The 17,555-nt window shown below is 37.8% G+C and overlaps 1 protein-coding gene across 3 annotated transcripts in view; it reads right to left on the bottom strand.

Moving 5' to 3' along the window:
- VEPH1 (ventricular zone expressed PH domain containing 1) overlaps positions 1-17,555 on the bottom strand; it is a 193,850-nt gene that overhangs the window by 73,515 nt on the left and 102,780 nt on the right. For all 3 annotated transcript variants that reach the window (XM_006090312.3, XM_023755154.1, XM_006090313.3), the window contains exons 8-9: positions 15,142-15,351; positions 14,169-14,563 (exon numbers count right to left, since the gene is read on the bottom strand). In XM_006090312.3, coding sequence (XP_006090374.1) covers positions 14,169-14,563; positions 15,142-15,351 — 605 coding nt within the window. The remainder of the gene's footprint in view (positions 1-14,168; positions 14,564-15,141; positions 15,352-17,555) is intronic.

The raw sequence follows: 17,555 nt of genomic DNA, 5'->3' as shown, positions 1-17,555 counted from the left end.
CTGAAACTAGAGGCATAAACCACATGCAAACACAAATGACAGCCACTGTCCGTTTACAGCCCTCAATACAGCACTGATACAGACAAACCAATAGCAGAGACCAAATGGTAGTCTATTTATATTATTTATAATACATGTATTTCTTTGTTCAATAATTTACAAATAACTCCCTATTTCTTGTTTGTTTGTTTTTAAAGGGCAAGGGTTAGCTGGGAAAAAGGTAATAGAAATAAAAACTGAAAAAAATAAAATCCCAAAATATCTAGACATATGCAGGTTAGTTTGGGCTGATTGAGCTCCTTTTAAAGATTTGGCTTTCTAAGCATTAGAAAAAATAATTATTAAAAGAGGTTTAATATAGTATAGACATAGACTCAGGAATTTTCAAAAGGTCATTCATTCAACATGCATTTACTGAGTTCCTGCAGTGTAGACATTAGCTATGTAGTAGTAAATAAAATATGTGCTACCTATTTTGTCTAGTGGGGGAGAGAAAAAGCAAAGAATAATACAGAAAAACACAAAATGTTTCATGCTAAGTGCTATGAAGAAAAAAAAAACACAGGAAAAATGCCCTTCTCCAAACAATATGGGAACAGCTAATTTAAATAGGAATGGGGTCAGAGAGGGTTGCTCTGAAGAACCAACTTTTGTGCTGAAACCTCAAGGACAGGCAGGAGGTGAAGAGTGAGGATAAAGTAGTCCAGGTCTGGGCCTTAGGGTGAGAAAGAACCTGGACAATGGTGCTGGTATAAACAGTCCTCAAAGACCTCTCTAGGCCTGGTAGCTTGTTTATTTTTTTTAAAAAATTTGTATAAACCTTGATAGATGACTTCATAGCCAAGTTGGCCTGGATGACCTCTGAGATCCATTGGTAACTCTTAGAAGAGAACTTTGAAGATTACTTCTGGCCACAGGGGTGGTCTACTTCCCAAGCATCCATAGAAAGATGACTTACACAAGGTCCCCCAGCTTCAAGAGATCACATTCACACGAAGCAACTCACATCAGACCCAATGAATTTATAGGAAATGATGTGACCATACTGTGCTCTGAGAATAAAATGCTAACAAAGAGTGTAAAAAAAGATGGTAAAGGTTAATTTTATTTCCTTTTTAAGATTATAACTCCTCCCAAGTATGTTGCTCTAGTGAGATGACCAAAGCTCTTCCTGCAGGTCCTACTCACATCTAGTTGAGTAGGCCCTTCTCCAAATACAACTACCACTTAGCATAAATCCAAGGGTAACAAGAGCAGGTTGTCAGCAGATGTCCTTTCAGATGGTTCTGGGCACACAGGTGCCTTAGGAATCCACATTAATGTAGAATCCAGTAGGCTGGAGACCAGATGCCACCATGAGCAGACAGCATCGAGTGGGAAATGGTGGCAGGGATAATGCCCCACAACCAGGAGAGGCTACGGTTCCTTGTATTTTATACCTTTCCTGACCCATGAAGGGAGGAAGAGCTGCTGAATTTGATTTGATTTTAATTTTACCTTCTGTCAAAACTGAAAAGTAGTAACCGGCCTCCTCCCCTAATCACCTTCCTCGGTATTGTGATGCTCTATGCTCAATGAAATGCTCTCTGAGAAGCTGCTGTTGAAACTCTGTGAGCATGGGATATGAAGGGGTGTTTGTTCCTTGACATTCTCAAAGGGAGTAGAGCAAACTACAGACTGAAAGGAATGTGCACGGGCTAAGGAAATGCAAATACAATGAACTGAGGACAGGAGACAGAACATCAAAGATAGGAAGATTTATTATGAGGAAAGGAAGTCAAATCAGAGGGAAGACAAGAATGTGATGGGGGTGGTAAAAATCCAAGTAGCCTAATTGTTTTCACTCTGAGCGGAGCAAATGGAACCTGAATATGACTAGTGTCTGCTTTGGGACAAAAGAGAGAATAAAGCACACAAAATGTCTGTCTTAGAAAACTCAGGCAACTTTGCATATTTTTTTTTCTCATCAATTTTTTCAAATAAAGGCGAAGGGAGTTATTGGCTCAGAGTAGGTGAAGCCTGTTCTATATGAGCCCAGTGGCCCTTGAAGTGTGCATCTGTCACAACAGAGCACACACTTCCTAACACACGGCCTTTGTCTGCGGGGCTCTCACAGGGCCGTGGAGTGAGACACCCGAATAGCCCACCAGGCACCATAGCGACCAGCCTCCTTCTGTCTGCCACTTTCTTCTGTGGACAGAGACCCAGACATGCAAATCAGCATCCCTAAAGCCTTCTTTCTGCCATTTCTTGTCTTCCTACTTTGGGCCCCTTCCTTCCTTGCATGATGGCATCTCATCAGTGGTACTAACAGTGACACTGCAAATATGAGCAAATGTTCCCCTGGCTCTTAGAAAGAAGGCTGGAGGGAAAGAGTTTCAGGATAGGTTGATAGCAGAAAAGCACTGATGTTACACTGCTAGTTCTTTTTGGCACGATTCTTCTCATTCCACAAGCTCATTGAATACCAAACATTTACAGTTGGAGTCAGGCCCCCATATCCCCCCTCCCCCTCCCCCCGCCATCCACTCACTGGAGTTTTACAATAAGCTCAACCAGTGATTGCATCAGGTTAGGACTCAGCTTCCTTGAGAAGCAATTTGCACCCTTCCAACACCAGCTCACTAGGTATCAGTAGAACTGTACCAAATTCTTCTCATGAGGCGCCTCGCTTAGACCACAAGTGCTATTATAGACACTATTTACTACCAAGTCTGCACCTCTTTGCCAAACATTTTGTAGACATCTTTTGTCTGCTATCTTCTCCTCCATTCTCCTAAGCTTATGTCTTTTAATTTTTTTATATCATTTAAGTGGAATTTTAGTGGTAGTACAGGTAAACATGTGTTCAACCAGCCATGTTTACTGAAAGTCTTGTGTGTGTGTGTGTGTGTGTGTGTGTGTGTGTGTGTGTGTGTGTTAGGAGGGGTGTCAGAAGTCCTTAAATACCATCTATAACATAAAACTCTGGGTGAATGTGGCAATCAATATGAACCGATTGTCTAGAACAGGACTTCATAAACTATGGCTCTCGGCCAAGTTTGACTCACTGCTTGTTTGTGTAAAGTTTTATTGAAACACAGTCATGTTCATCCATTTATGTATTATTTATGGATGCTTTTACACTACAATGACAGAGCTAAGTGGTTGTAACAGAGACTGCATGGCCTGTCTCTGTCTTAAAATTTTACTATCTGGCCTTTTATTTAAAAAGTTTGCCAGCCTCTGGTTTGGAATGCAAGCTGATAATAATAATAATAGTGCAAGACTTGATATAAATATTTTTCTATATTTCAAACATGTTTGAAAAATGTTAAAATTTTTGGAATTACTACATTTATTCTTGGTGTCATAGTGAATGCCATGGGAAAGAAATACATTTTACTAAGGTATGGCATAAGAATATCCTTTTAAAGAAAGGTAGTGATACAGATTCAATATCTTGTAACCAATATAGCAGTGAGATAAATGTTACTCATAGAGGAAAGTCTGATAACTCTTCACATGTTAAATTTGAAAACTGTTCGTCCACCCTGCTCTTCCTCCTGGGCTGACATCAAACACTGGACCCTGTATTGGGTGAGCAGGTACAAAGGCAGCTCCCAGCTATGATTGCTCTTATGATACTGGTCCATTCACTGGGGACACCACACCCCACACTCTCCCTTTGAGTTCTTGTGTCTCCAGACCCTCATCTGCCTGGAGAACTTCAGCCCCTTCTGTCTGAAGGAAATGGAGAAAGGGTGAGAATCTAAAGGGATGCACTGCTGATAGAAATTTATTTGCAGCTCCTGCTCAAGAAGGTGTAACTTTGGATTAGAAAAGAGAAGGGGAGCCCAGCTGGTGTGGCTCAGTGATGGAACATCAACCTATGAAGTAGGAGGTCATGGTTCGATTCCTTGTCAGGGCACATGCTCGGGTTGAGGGCTTGATCCCCAGTAGTGGGTGTGCAGGAGGCAGCCGATCAATGATTCTCTCTCATCATTGATGTTTCTATCTCTCTCCCTTCCTCTCTGAAATCAATAAAAATATATTTTAAAAAAAAGAGAATGAGAATTCTCAGACTGTCTATGGTCCCTAATCCCCATTGTTACTTTGTAATGGGTAGTTCCATGCCCGACCTTACCTAACATGAATGAGTAGAGCGGTTTATCTACATCTCCCTGCACACACCTTGCCCACAACCAGCTGATTCTTGATTCCATGTCAAGTTAGGTTTTGTTTCATTTTTAAAGGTATCTGAGCTAGAAGGAAAGGAGTGTGACCAAAATCTGAAAAGATTTTTTTTCCTTCAAAAGTGAGCAGGGTTATCGTTACAGCAATCTGATGGAGGTCTTGTCTTAATACCACAAAGGCCATTTCTTGATGAGATTTCTATTATCAGTAACACACCGCATAGGGATCAGAAGATTTCACCAAACCATATCTTGATGGATAAAGTGAAAGTGAATTTGAAACACTTAATTACATTTCCTTAAAATGCAGACAAGTTCAAGTTAGCAATAGCAATGCTTGATGAAAAGCATTTGGGGATTTCTTAGACCCCAAGTGTTTGAAAAACTAGGCTCTAACTTGAATTTAGGTGTGTTTCTTCCCCATTAGGGCAATATAATTTACATTAAAAGTATTCACAGATAACTAACAAACCAAGGATGGCAATATATTATTGTTTAATCTTTTCTTTGGACTGTTTCCTCATATTTTAGTACTTTTAAATTCCCAAATAAACCCTTTAATTTTATATAGTTACTGAATTACATTAGGAAGACAGAATATCCTTCTTGCTGTTGCACATAAGTTAAAAATATACAATGATCCAGAGAATGCAAAATTTAACATAACAAAATTTGTGGAAACATTAACAAATATCGTAAGTGTTTAATGTATATTTCACATTGGAATTACAGCAAGATGATACTATATCAATATTGTAAGAATACAAAGGATGTCTATTTTGGTCTTGATTCTTTTACTGTATATTCAATTGTTTATAAGAGTTCAAAGGCTTTGTTAAAAGCCAATGAACAAAAACCCTCAGGGTGTAACTGTATTTGAGCTGGTATGAAATAAAATAAAAATTCAGTAGGAAGACATGATAAGGATGTAGAAATAGTCTTAATTGTCTACATTTACTGGAGAGGATCGCTATTACTTAAATATTTGTAAGGTTCTTTTTAAAAGAACTTAGAAAAAAATCATGTAGATTCAGTAAAGAAAAGATGGTCCAAAGTACAATAAATTCAGTTCTTTTTAGAAGAAATGAGGGACAATGGATTAATCTTTAAATATCAATGATAGGTGAAATCACATATAGATAATTGTCTCAAACTACTGTTCAATGTTTTGAATTTAGGAAAAGTTATGTCTTTCTTTCTTTCTTAATTTAAATTCTCTGCATATTTTAAGGGAAATGTAATCTGTATGTTTTGAATTCATTTACACAACATAGCTAAACATGATTGAAACATATTTGATACTTGTAGGTATTTTAAAGCTAGCTGTTAAAACTATCTTCCTTGAAAAACTAAATACTATGTACATAAAAAGTCAGAAGTTCACATTACTAAAAATTCAAACAGACACCAAGGAGTACAGTTTCTTGTCTTCCAAGCCAATTTATCCTTTTTAAAAACCCCTATCCTGTGAGAGGAACCAAGGGCAATGAGGACCACAAATGGAGTGTCATGAGCAGTCCAGATGACTTATCCTGGTATCTTTGAGTGTCTGTGAGAAGAATACTCATCTCTTCAATGGAGAGGTGCTGCTTAAACAAAGAGTTAATTAAATCACAAAGTCCTTGTAAGGAAGAAAATTCTTTACTCCTGGGAAATATTATTATTTCCATAGTAATAATGCTTCTCAAACATTAATGCACATAGGAATCACTGGAGGCATCTTGTTAAACTGTAGATGCTGGTTCAGTAGGTCTAGGATAGGCCTTAGAATCTGAATTTCTAATGGGTAATCAGGGGATCTCAATGTTGCTGGTCCATGGGCCACATTTTGAGAAGCAAGGCAGTCTTTCAGGGTTTATCAACCACTACTGATATTTTGGTTTGGATAATTCTTTGTCTTGGGGCTTTTCTATTTGTTGTAGGCAGTTTTGCAGCATCCACTGGCTGCCAGTAGCCCCTGACTCTCCTCCCTCAGTCATGATAAACACAAATATATCTAGACATTTACCAAAAGTTCCCAGCCTGGGGACAAAATTGCCTCTAGCTGAGAACCAGTGCTCTATTGTTATATTTAGTGGTTACATGTTTGTTGCATAATATAAACAACCTCTTCTGATGAATCAGCTTCAGTGAGCACAGTAGTCATCAATCAAATAAGTAAACAGCTTTCTTTTTACTGCTGGGAAATTGTCATGCTTTTATTTATGGACATTGTGGATTTTTAACTGATTTTTGTTTCCCTCCTTACTATGGCCACTAGGGTGCTCAGAAGTAAATGTATAAATTTTCAGATATAAATTTCTGAAAAATAACTCAACTACCGAATATATTTTATTTCTCTATGTTTGTTTCCCCCTCACATTCAGTGAATCATCTTTTTTTATTTTATTATATATTTTTATAGGCTCTCATACACAATTTGAAATAAGATCGATTTTCATTAAGTGAGGTAACCCAAACAATTTGACTAGAAATAGACCAGCCACGACATGCACAATGCATTCATTTGCTAATCATAATTGGTCATTTGCTGTTTGATAGCTATTAATAAATTTAGGCAGATAGACACCTCAAAAGTATTAAACAATCCGGCCTACTTTCTCCCAAGAAATTGTAGTAAACTGTTGAGTACAGATGTCTGGGGAAAGAACAGGAAATTAACGTGAAATAAAAATATTATTTTAAAATTTTATTGTGAAGATATAATATTAGCAATAAAGTTGAGGCTGATGAAGAACTTGGCCAAATAACCAGTTTTACATTTTGCCAGCTTTGACATAAGGCACTTAGAAATAATTAATTTAGAGCATAAAGGACCTTTTAGAAAAAAGGACATAAAAATGATCCAGCTGAGTGTTTTTCAAGTTTCTTTAAGCTGCAGAATTCTTGGTTTAGATATCTATCAGGAAGGTCAATGTGTAAACTCCGCTAACTCATAGCTGCTCTGTTGGCAGGGCAGGGAAAGAAGGAAAGAGGGGAGCCTGAGGTCTCTTTGAGGAGCATAGATTGAAGACCCATGACCCTGTAATACTCTTGGGATAAGGGTGAGGAAGTGGTGGCACAAGGAAATGAAGAACCTGTTTGAGGAATTGAAACTGCCCAACAACAGAGTTGGGACTGAAACCCAATCCTATAGACTCTGGTTAGACAGGATGCTGGGGAGTCTGGAGTTTTCACCTGGGTCAAAGTTACCAGCATCTCTCTCCAAAACTTTAAATTATGCACGTTTCTCCTTTCCTTTCCCTTTCTCCTCAACCCCCATCCCCAATCTGATTCTTCAGAGAAAATTGATGTAATAGTTTGATGTTTTCTTTAGAACTCTTCCCCTCCTTCTCCTTGGTTCTTCTTAGCCAGCTCTATTTTTACTTTTATCATAGCATTGATACTTATTAACACCCTTTATAGTTTACTTGTTTATCATCTATTATTTATTGTGTGTATTTTCCCACTAAAACAGTCTCCGTGAAGGCAAGGATATTTGTTTGTTTTGTTCACCAATGTTTCCTAAGTTCCTAGACTGATGCTGGCAGGTAGTAATAGTTGTAGAATGAATGAACGAACGAATGAATGAATGAATGATAAATAGGATGAATAAACAGAGCAAAGAGAATTTTAATGGGAGTAAAACTATTATGTGTAATACTAAGGGGGGGGGGGCAGTTACATCCATACAATGAGATATTACTCAGCTCTAAAATGAAATGAACTGTCAAGCCCTGAAGGAACCTTACATGCATACTACTAGTGAAAGAAGCCAATCTGAAAAAGCTACTTAGAAGTTAGAAAATAGGAAGTTTGATGTGAGAAGCAGAATCATGTCCAGTGTTTCCGCAATGGTATTTTATTTCCCACATCTGTGGCCCATTTTAATGGTGGTATAATATTTTAATGACTGTTGAATAATTGACGTGAACATTTCATCTGAAAAGTGATTATTTTCTGTAAAACAGTTATTCCTAAAAGTCCACTGAATCTTTTTGTAAGAAAAGAAAAAGTTGCATTTTATAATTTCTCACTGGTCTCTAAGGTGCCCAGGGCAGCAATGTGGACAGAGGAAACCCAGGGATTCGGTGAACTTCACTCAGCTCTTTCTCACCCCATCCAAGTGCACCTGCCAACACATGGCACAAGGCTCTGTCTGCTTCAGACTCATCTGCAGTTTGTGAACATCTCCTCTCTGAAAATGGACTACAACACAAATTAATGCTGCCAATGATCAAATTCCCGGATCCCCGATTGCCAACTATGCCATTGCCTATGTTTTTGGAAAAAACATTTAAAAATCCTTCGTCATCTGAAGTTTGATGGTTGTTGTGGAACAAACAAGAGGAAATTATCTTTTTTTCCTTTTCCCTGTCATACCAAAACCCTTTACCTAGCTGTTTAATCTCTTTTTAGTTCCCCAACTACCAACTTTTCATCACCAACAGTGCTCAGAAATATGGATTTGCTCATTTATTAAATGAGATTTGTTAATATCTGGGGACGATTTTGTTTCCCTAAAGGACATATCATGCCAGTTTCATAAAGGAAGTAAATGGAAAAATAACATTCACTTTCTCGAGATTTGGTTTGTGGCAAGCTGGATCTGAATGGCCTCTTCTGCTGGGACCCTCAGTGCTTGAGACCTTTTCACACAGCACTGTATACTCGGGAGCAAAGACCGTCTCCAAACAACAATAATGGGTGACTGATTATAATCTCTGAAGAGGAGCTTCCCTAAAACAAGATAACAACACTGTCTGGCAGATGTAAGAGTACATGCCTTATATTTAAAAAACATAATACAATTAGAAAAGAATATTTAAGATTATGAAATATGCCACAGCAAACTACTTCTGCTCCTAAAAAATACCTCCTCTTTTTCTCCTTCTCTTTCATCTTCTAATGTGGCTACCTTTAAGGTAAGATGTACTGAAAGGCACTCCTGCACAGTGTTGCTCCACGTATGTATATACTTGTACTCCTACTTATTTATTAGCAAGGTTCCTTTACACTTACTAGGGACATATTCAAGGTGGATACTATATTAGAGAAACTGTCCATTTTAAAGGGTTTAGATGACTCACTTCATTTACAGGCATATCATCTCTCCTGAATTTTCACACAAAAATGGCCCAAGAATGTACACGTGTTTTCCAATTTTACTTTAAGCTGCTTCCTGGTTAGATAAATGTACATCTGTTCTGTAGATAAATATCATGTAAACCAAGATGAAGATAAACAACATACCCTTTTGTCCATTAGCATGGTTAGGGTATTTTTCTTTATTTATTTTAATGTTCAAAGAAAATCCAACTTTTTCATTTTTTAAGAAGGAGGAGTCTTTGAACACATAATTAATGAGAAGTAAAGTTATTTGATGCCTTCTGGTGGGACTCTGCAACATTTTTCATGGGTTAAAGAGTATAACACCCTCACGGGTGATGTGATGATCTGGTGTTAACACAATAGAGTAATTGGGAGGCAATCTTTTCAAAAGGATTTGTAGGGCTTCCTTATTATTTTGATGTTTCTTGTAGGCCATTGCAGATGACTGGATCCAGGATATGTGTAGCAGGAGAAAGTAAAGAGGAGAACACAGCCACCATTTTAACTGTCTGTTTTTGACTAAAATCCACACTTCGGAGAAATAGGAACTGATGAATAAGGTAAGGTAATCCAAGACAAATTTCAAAGTACCAAGAAAAATTCTCTAGAAAAGGTTTTCCCAACAAGTGGGCCCAAGGGATCACTTCAATTAAATAAGGCTTCAGGAAATTTGTAACATCTATACTATTTGCTGTTTTTTTCCTCTAGGATTGTGAGTAAAAACTTAGGGTTTTTTTTCTTTCTCTAAATCTTACAATTCTCCCCATGGATAAGTGATCTCAGTCCCATGAGTAAACCAAACTATTTTTAAAAAGAAAGAAACCTTCCCCAGAACCAGCAAGTGGATGAGTGTTACCATTATCACCCCCCAGACTGGACCAACTGAGCAGGAACAGATCGGGACTGGTCTTGGCTTTGCCCCTCTGTCATCCCAACATGAGAGTGGACTTGACTACAAGCAAAATTTCAATAAGGAAGCTCTATTTGTAATTAATGTTGAAAACAGCTTCTGGTGCTTGATAGTTACACTGAACTTTATTTCACCTTTAGATATCCTTATATCTGTTCAAGTCAAGAAAAATCAACTCATGTGGGTCTATTAGAGAAAGGACAACATTACTAGCTTTAAAATTAGCTTTCTGCAAGTCAGCTTGCTGATATGCTCTACAGATGGGATTTATTTTCACCCAATCGAGAAATACTTCAAAGCTAACTAAAGCAGCATTGATGGGTTCTTGTAAGCTTTTAAATCATCCTTTATGGAAATCCAGATTTTCAAGGATTTATTTCAATATCATGGTTTTTTTTTTAACCTCTAATCATTTTTGTTCACATAAATGAACAACAGTGGTTTAGATTTTTAACATGCCCTTTAGTAGATGAACTGAATTGCTTTGGTCTTATATGTAAATATAATTAGGCAGTGATATAAGACCATCAGTCTGTGTATGAATACATAACTTACAGTAGTTGGCAAACCTGCACCCGTGCTAAAGCCTCGAAGGTCCAGGGGAGAATTACTGACTTGGGGACAACAAGCTCTTTCATAACCAAAATGACACTGCTGACCCAAACTCAATAAGACTTGGGGTTTGACAGCTTTTCCAGACATGCTAGTAGATTTTTGCTGATCTCTTTATACTCTACTAGAGGCCTAATGCCTGAAGATTCGTGCAAGAATGGGCCTTCACTCTGGCTGGAGCTGCCTTTCCGCTTTCCCACGCTGCCCAGAGGCCCGGAGCAGCTGGGGTGGTGCGGGATGCAAGCGTCCCTGCTCGGCGCCTGCGTATTCAAATTAACCCACCATCTTTGCTGTGTTAATTTGCATACTCACTCCTGATTGGCTAGTGGGTGTCGCAAAGGTATGGTCAATTTGCATTTTTCTCTTTTATCAGTGTAGATTGCTTGTTTGCACTGTGATCAATAATAAGGTAGCTGACTGAGGCTAGGAGAGTTATTTGTGACCTTGATTCACCATATACTGAATTCTGCTGCACTGTACCTAGTCAGGTACCTGTTTCTTCAACCCCATTTATTACCAAAGTGTTAAGTTGAACTGTATGCAAGTGATGGTTTATAGGTAAAAATATAGGAAGTCAAATATCAGTTGTGGCATATGATTCTAACCAATACCAAAAAGCAATTTCTTTAAAGGGTTGTTTTGTCATGTTTTCATAGTATGGACTTTGTAACACCAGACTAAACTCATCTCAACCCTTTGTTGTTGATCTTGTTTCCTGCTGGCTATTTGTCTGTTTAATATTGTGGAAGTGATTTTTATGCTTCTTCCCTTTGTACCTTGATTACTTTGCATAAGTTGCAAGAAAGACATCATATACCCACAACACATTAAGCATAACAATCTCTAAGCCTAAATCTTCCTTCTATGAATCTTTATGAAAGAAGCACTGTATTGTTGAGCCGAGTGAACTCATGAGACCAAGCAAAACTGTGTCACCCAGATGACTGTTGGCATTTTGCTGAATGGTTTACACAATCTCTGAAATAATAACAGCGTGTCCCCTGCAGTCAGCATGAGGCCTTTCTTGGTGGATTTATTTACATTGAGTCATATAAATCTTTCATCCCTCACACATATATCTGCACAAGGAATTTACCAAGAACATCCAGGAAATTATAAAAGTATGAGTGAATTCCTAAGTGTCAACTTAAAAATCAACTTAAAAATATACATACTCAATTTTAGGTCATTCCTGATAGGAAACATCAAAAGAAAATAATTTATTTATTTATTTATTTATTTTAGTAAAGATGATGGATTCATTCAACATTTTGGAGAAAAAAACAACAAACCACCCAGTCACCTAGTTAACTCTCAAACACACAAAATAATTTAAGGCAATAAGAAATACCACGTGTTTTTGAGAACTAGATGCTTGAAGTAACTCTGCAGGACTTCACCATGTAGCATACCTTGAATGCTTTAAGCTAAACTTAAAGCAAGAAACCCCCAAAACAGAAACTATTCTTGTAGATGGAAATGTGGCTAGCTTTCTATTTGCTACAGACTTCCTCTGCCAAACTGGGAAATTCATTTAACCTCTCTTAAATCAAATTCTTCAACTTGTGCATAAATGCATAGATTACCAGTGAAATGAGCAATTGTAAAGAGTTTGTATTAGTTGAGTTTGATTGATTTTAGTTATTCCCAAGTCCTGATATACTTCATTATCCAAAAGTTATATTGAATATGAGCAATATCACTTTTATTTTCAACATTTAAAAAGAAGGCTAATCAATAAATGAATGTAAACACCTTTGAAAATGTCAGATTCTAGACAGACATGCTAAATAATAATATCCATCATTCCCAAGCCCTAAAACCCACTAAGCCCCTTGCATTTGTTAGTGTGAGAATATCTTCTTCCCTCTGATTTGGAGTGAGAGTTGGGATAGAAAGTAGAGTAGGAAAACTCCTAGTTCCTAAACCTGGAAGGGGAGGATGGTCAGTAGGTGAGTGACTATGAATTGGAGTCACTATCCTTCAGCTGTACTTCTTTCTGGAAGATGGGCTGCCTGGCTTTTTCAGTGAGGGCTGTAGCCTGTGAAAAGATGTCATGTCCAAGGAGAGGGCTAAGACTTCCATCTGAACCATCTGAATCTCAAGGGAAGAACATGCCTGCTGCCTAAGAATGGCTATAGGAAAGATCTAATTGCCCTGGCAGTGCCTTGGAGCCATCCAAACCAGACCAGAGGGTGAGCCTGCCTTGGAACTCTGTCATTTTTAAAAAATATATTTTTTATTGATTTCAGAGAGGAAGGGAGAGGGAGAGAGAGAGAGAGAGAGAGAGAGAGAGAGAGAGAGAGAGAGAAATATCAATGATGAGAGAGAATCATTGATAGGTTGCCTCCTGCATGCCCCACACTGTGGATCAAGCCTGCAACCCAGGGATGTGCCTTGAATGGGAATTGAACCGTGACCTCCTAGTTCATACGTCAAATCTCAACCACTGAGCCACACTGTCTGGGCAACTCTGCCATTTTTAATACCCATGTCTCAAATCCATCATCTTTCCCAGAGTCAGGACTAAGACATGACATGTGAGGAGGCACCAGAAAATTGGGTACTCAAGATAAACAATATTTTTAAAAATTGAAATGAATACAACAACGATGAACAAAATATCAAAAGCTATAAATAAAGATGTGACCCACATTACTACTTACCTCATCTCCAACATGGCTGGCAAGACATTGCTGCTGATTCTATTGTTACTTCAAATTTTACTGAGTTTTTTGGGCACCTCCTTCAAATGTGCACCCCAGAGAAGTCTCGACCCCTGACATCCTTTTCTCACTTTGGCCTCTGTTTTCTGACCAGCTCACACTCTCACTGGTTCCGGACCTACACCGCCTCCTGACCATGGCTGTGCTCTTTTCCTTCTCTCCTCTAATCTCCAAGAGGCGAGGAGTTGTGTCTCTTTGGGTCAAAGGTGACTCTCAGCACCTAGCATATAGTAGCTGCTTCATAAATGCTTGTTGAATGAATGGAAGAAAAAATCGATTGAAGCCCAATGCTGTGTATCATTTCCTTGCACAATTATGTGGATGGAAAAATGCCTCTGGCTGGACCCCTACCATAGAGCCTGTTTTGGGGTCCACAGACCCCTTTCTAGGTTTTTCTTGATTGCTAGGGACAAGGAACCAGAAACAATGTACCCTTGAGTTTCAAACAAATCAGATGAAGTAGATTCAAATGAGAATTAGAAAGATGATTGACCTTATTGGGGGGGAAAGTAATTAAAATAATGTAGTGGTGCTTCAAAATGATCTATTTTTCAAAAGAACCAGAAAATGCAATTTCTGTCATTTTGAGCCCCCCCCCTTTTTTTTCTAATGATGTCTTAAATTTTTCAAAGTTGGGGAGTTCAGAGAGCTTACCTTCAATGGTACACTGGTCAGGGACTGGAATCTTCTTTCCGATTTCCACGGCGTATGCTTTCACTTTACTGAGGTTCTTCTTTAAGTGCAAGTAGAGCTTATCTTGGTATTCTACAGGACTTACAGTCGTCTCTGGAGTTTCTTCCTGATAGTTTTTTTTTACTGTTTCTGGCAGATTCTCTGATTCTATATGTATAATGCTTGGGTGTGAAACTGAAGAATTTCCCAGCTGTGATCCATCAGTGTCCGCCTTAAAGGGTGACTTATTTCCTTGGCTAAGTGAGTCTATTTCTGAAAGGGAGATGCTGGCTGGTATATCTCCTCTTTCAACAACTTCCCCATCATCTGAACTCATGCCCTTTGTTAGCACAGTGTGCAAAGCCAGACTCTTTGACCTACAATACAAACAAAGGGAAGGCCGAGACAGTAAAGAGTGACCATTCACTGACAAGGAAAAGAAAGAATAACAACACTGGGACAAGAGTTATTTCCTCTAGAGTGTGAAATGGAAAATCAGTGCTACTAACAGATTTGATAAAACATAGACCACCAAGTTATGTAATAAGCCAATCCTTTAAAGATGTAGATCACCTGCCCATAGACTTAAAAATCAATTTTTGTGGCAAAACTAGCTAGAACATGACGGACTTATATATTTATATTGTTTTTTTCTACTTCTCCTTCAGCTTTTTCATCAGAAATTGAGAAGCTTTTGAAAGTCATTGTCCATATCTATAGAATTTAAAAAGTGTTTTAAAAAATAAGCCATTTGTATTCTCATTTTTTTTCAAAAGTGAGCTTCTTTGGATAATTAAAGTATTGTGAAGGAAGTTTCATTCATGAAAGGATGGAACTTTGGGTTACTATAAGTAAAAGATACTTAAAAAACACCCCATAACAGTGTGATAATAAAACGAATAGCCAACATGAATTACATATTTGGGAAAAAAAAACAGCCAAGCAAAATTTATACCTGTTAAATCTAATGTCTTTTCTTTCTTCCTTGGAAACTTGTCCCAAACTATATCTTCTGATAGATCCAGGGGTATTGATCTCAGCATTTATTTTGTCTTCAAAAGCCTGTATTTTAACATGGAGCTTTTTTTGGTCTTCATTTTCAGCTGCGGTGAGCTTGGTTTCTTCTAACTTCTCAGGGAATTCAATTTCAGTGCTGATTTTTCTCCTAAAGGAATAAAGATGATTGCATTAGATACTAGTCATATATCCCCTTCAGAACAGCATTGCTCTCTAACTGCTTTTAATTCAGAACTGAAAACTTTACCTGATGCATTTTTTCTTAAAAATATATTTTTATTGATTTCAGAGAGGAAGGGAGAAGGAGAGAGATAAAAACATCAATGATGAAAGAGAACCATTGATTGGTTGCCTCCTGCACACCCCACACTAGGGATTGAGCCCACAACCCTGGCATGTGCCCTGAACGGGAAGCAAACAGTAATGTCCTGGTTCATAGGTCAATGCTCAAACACTGAGCCACACCAGCCAGGCTGATAAATTTTTATTAGTCATTTAATAAATGTTTTATTGAGTAACATCTATGAACAAAGGTTTTTGAAATTGTTTCTATAGCTTATTCTGCCAGAAGTTTAGAAACATTGATGTTTATGTCAACTTTGTATTAGAAATACTTTGAAGGATTCAGAGAATACAAAGCAGTTTTATGGTCATCTACCATTTTCCTACCTAGCTCTTCAAAAGCATGGCTTTTATACAAAATTCATGCCAGGTATTTTCTAGAAAATTTACGTATGCTGATCTGTTTGTACTGAAACTGATAGAATTAAGAACATTTCAAGTGGAGGGGGGAAATCATCATTTGCTAATTTTATGGAAATCAGTGTGATTCTCTCATCTTACAAAGCAGGGAACATCTTTTTGAATTTCAATATGTTGTATAAAAGAGGTTTTCCATGAATGATATTAGTAGTTCCAAATACCTTTTACATAACACCCCATGGGTCATTCCAATGACCTCCTTTAAGGCAGGGGCTATTTGCGGAATAATTTTGGAACCCCTCTAAGGGCAAACACAGTGCCCTAAGTAGAGTATGAGCTACAGATAAGCTGCAGAAACACTAGTAGTTTGCCGATGTTCACTAAGGTGCTGAATGATTACAGAAGTGAGTCTGCCTTTATCTTCCCTAACCTGCCTTCTAATATGAGCCCACCTAGAGTTATTTTAATTTAACAATCACTATCAATCATATCACGTGGGGTTAGTATTAATTCCTTTCTTATAAACACAAGGGTTAATAATCCCTAGAAGTCTACTCATCAAGACGGCTTGATGACTCTGTTGCTTTTTCTTGTGTGTATTTATTTACTTGGCTCTCTTAGCATTTTTCTTAGAAGTTGAGGAAAGGGCTTCAAACTTACAGAAACATTCTGGTTTTTGCAAACATATGACTGTTTTCCCCTAAGGGCCAAAGTGAACCTGGCAGAGTACTTAGGTGAGGGTGAGAAAGTATATATATTTTTTTAATGGCATTGCTTTTTTTAAAGGAAAACCAAGACAAACAAGCTGGAGACAGTTGTTGTTTTGTTCAGTTATGTTCCACCCATTCCTGGGCCATGTCTCTGGTGAGCACTGGGAAGGTTGGTTGGCAGGGTTGGATTCTGCAGCTTCTGTGGCTGGATGAGAGGGATCCTGCCTTGAGGGAAGGTTTATAGTTTGGGGTCCTCAGTGGTCGGAATCCCCTTGTTAGTCCAGCCAGCGACAGATGTTCATAGTGCAAGCTGGGAAGGACAGCGGATCACCCCTTAGGTAACCAGGACATTGTTTCTTGCCTAGTAAGCTATTGCTGGGAAAATTTGAATTATGCATTTTTTAATATAATTTTTATAGGCTTCCTCTGTTTTTTTTCATACATAATGAAAAATGTATTATCCAAAGTCATGTATGACTGAAACATACATGAGTCGAATGGGAATAAAGGCTAATCATGTATGATACTGGCTGCCCACAAATAGATGGGAGACTCTGACATCGCCTATCCTGAGATGGTTTCATTTCCTGTTACAATTGAAGTCAAGACAGTGTAATTCATTGGATGCTATTTTACAAACCATGATGATTACCAAGGTTAGTGTTAAAAGATCCAATAAACCCTCTTCAGATGAGAAATTTGGGGAGTTTTTATTTTCTATTCATTTCTCTGGTTCCAAGAAATGTATTTCAGAAATTTTTATAGCTGGGATTATCAAAACTTAAAAATTTGTAAAGCACAAATTACACCTCAATATGCATATATCAGATATTGAGCATCATATAAATTTTTAATTCTCAAAATATGTGAGTTCTTAAAAAAATAATTTCTCATAAATTTACTAGTTTTTTCTTTGTACATAATAACTTTATGGGGGGTT

The sequence above is a fragment of the Myotis lucifugus genome, unplaced genomic scaffold (genome assembly GCF_000147115.1).
Source record: "Myotis lucifugus unplaced genomic scaffold, Myoluc2.0 scaffold_70, whole genome shotgun sequence".
NCBI classification, from domain to species: domain Eukaryota; kingdom Metazoa; phylum Chordata; class Mammalia; order Chiroptera; family Vespertilionidae; genus Myotis; species Myotis lucifugus.
Note: the sequence above shows the minus strand (reverse complement) of the source record. Positions and strands in the feature narration are given on the sequence as shown.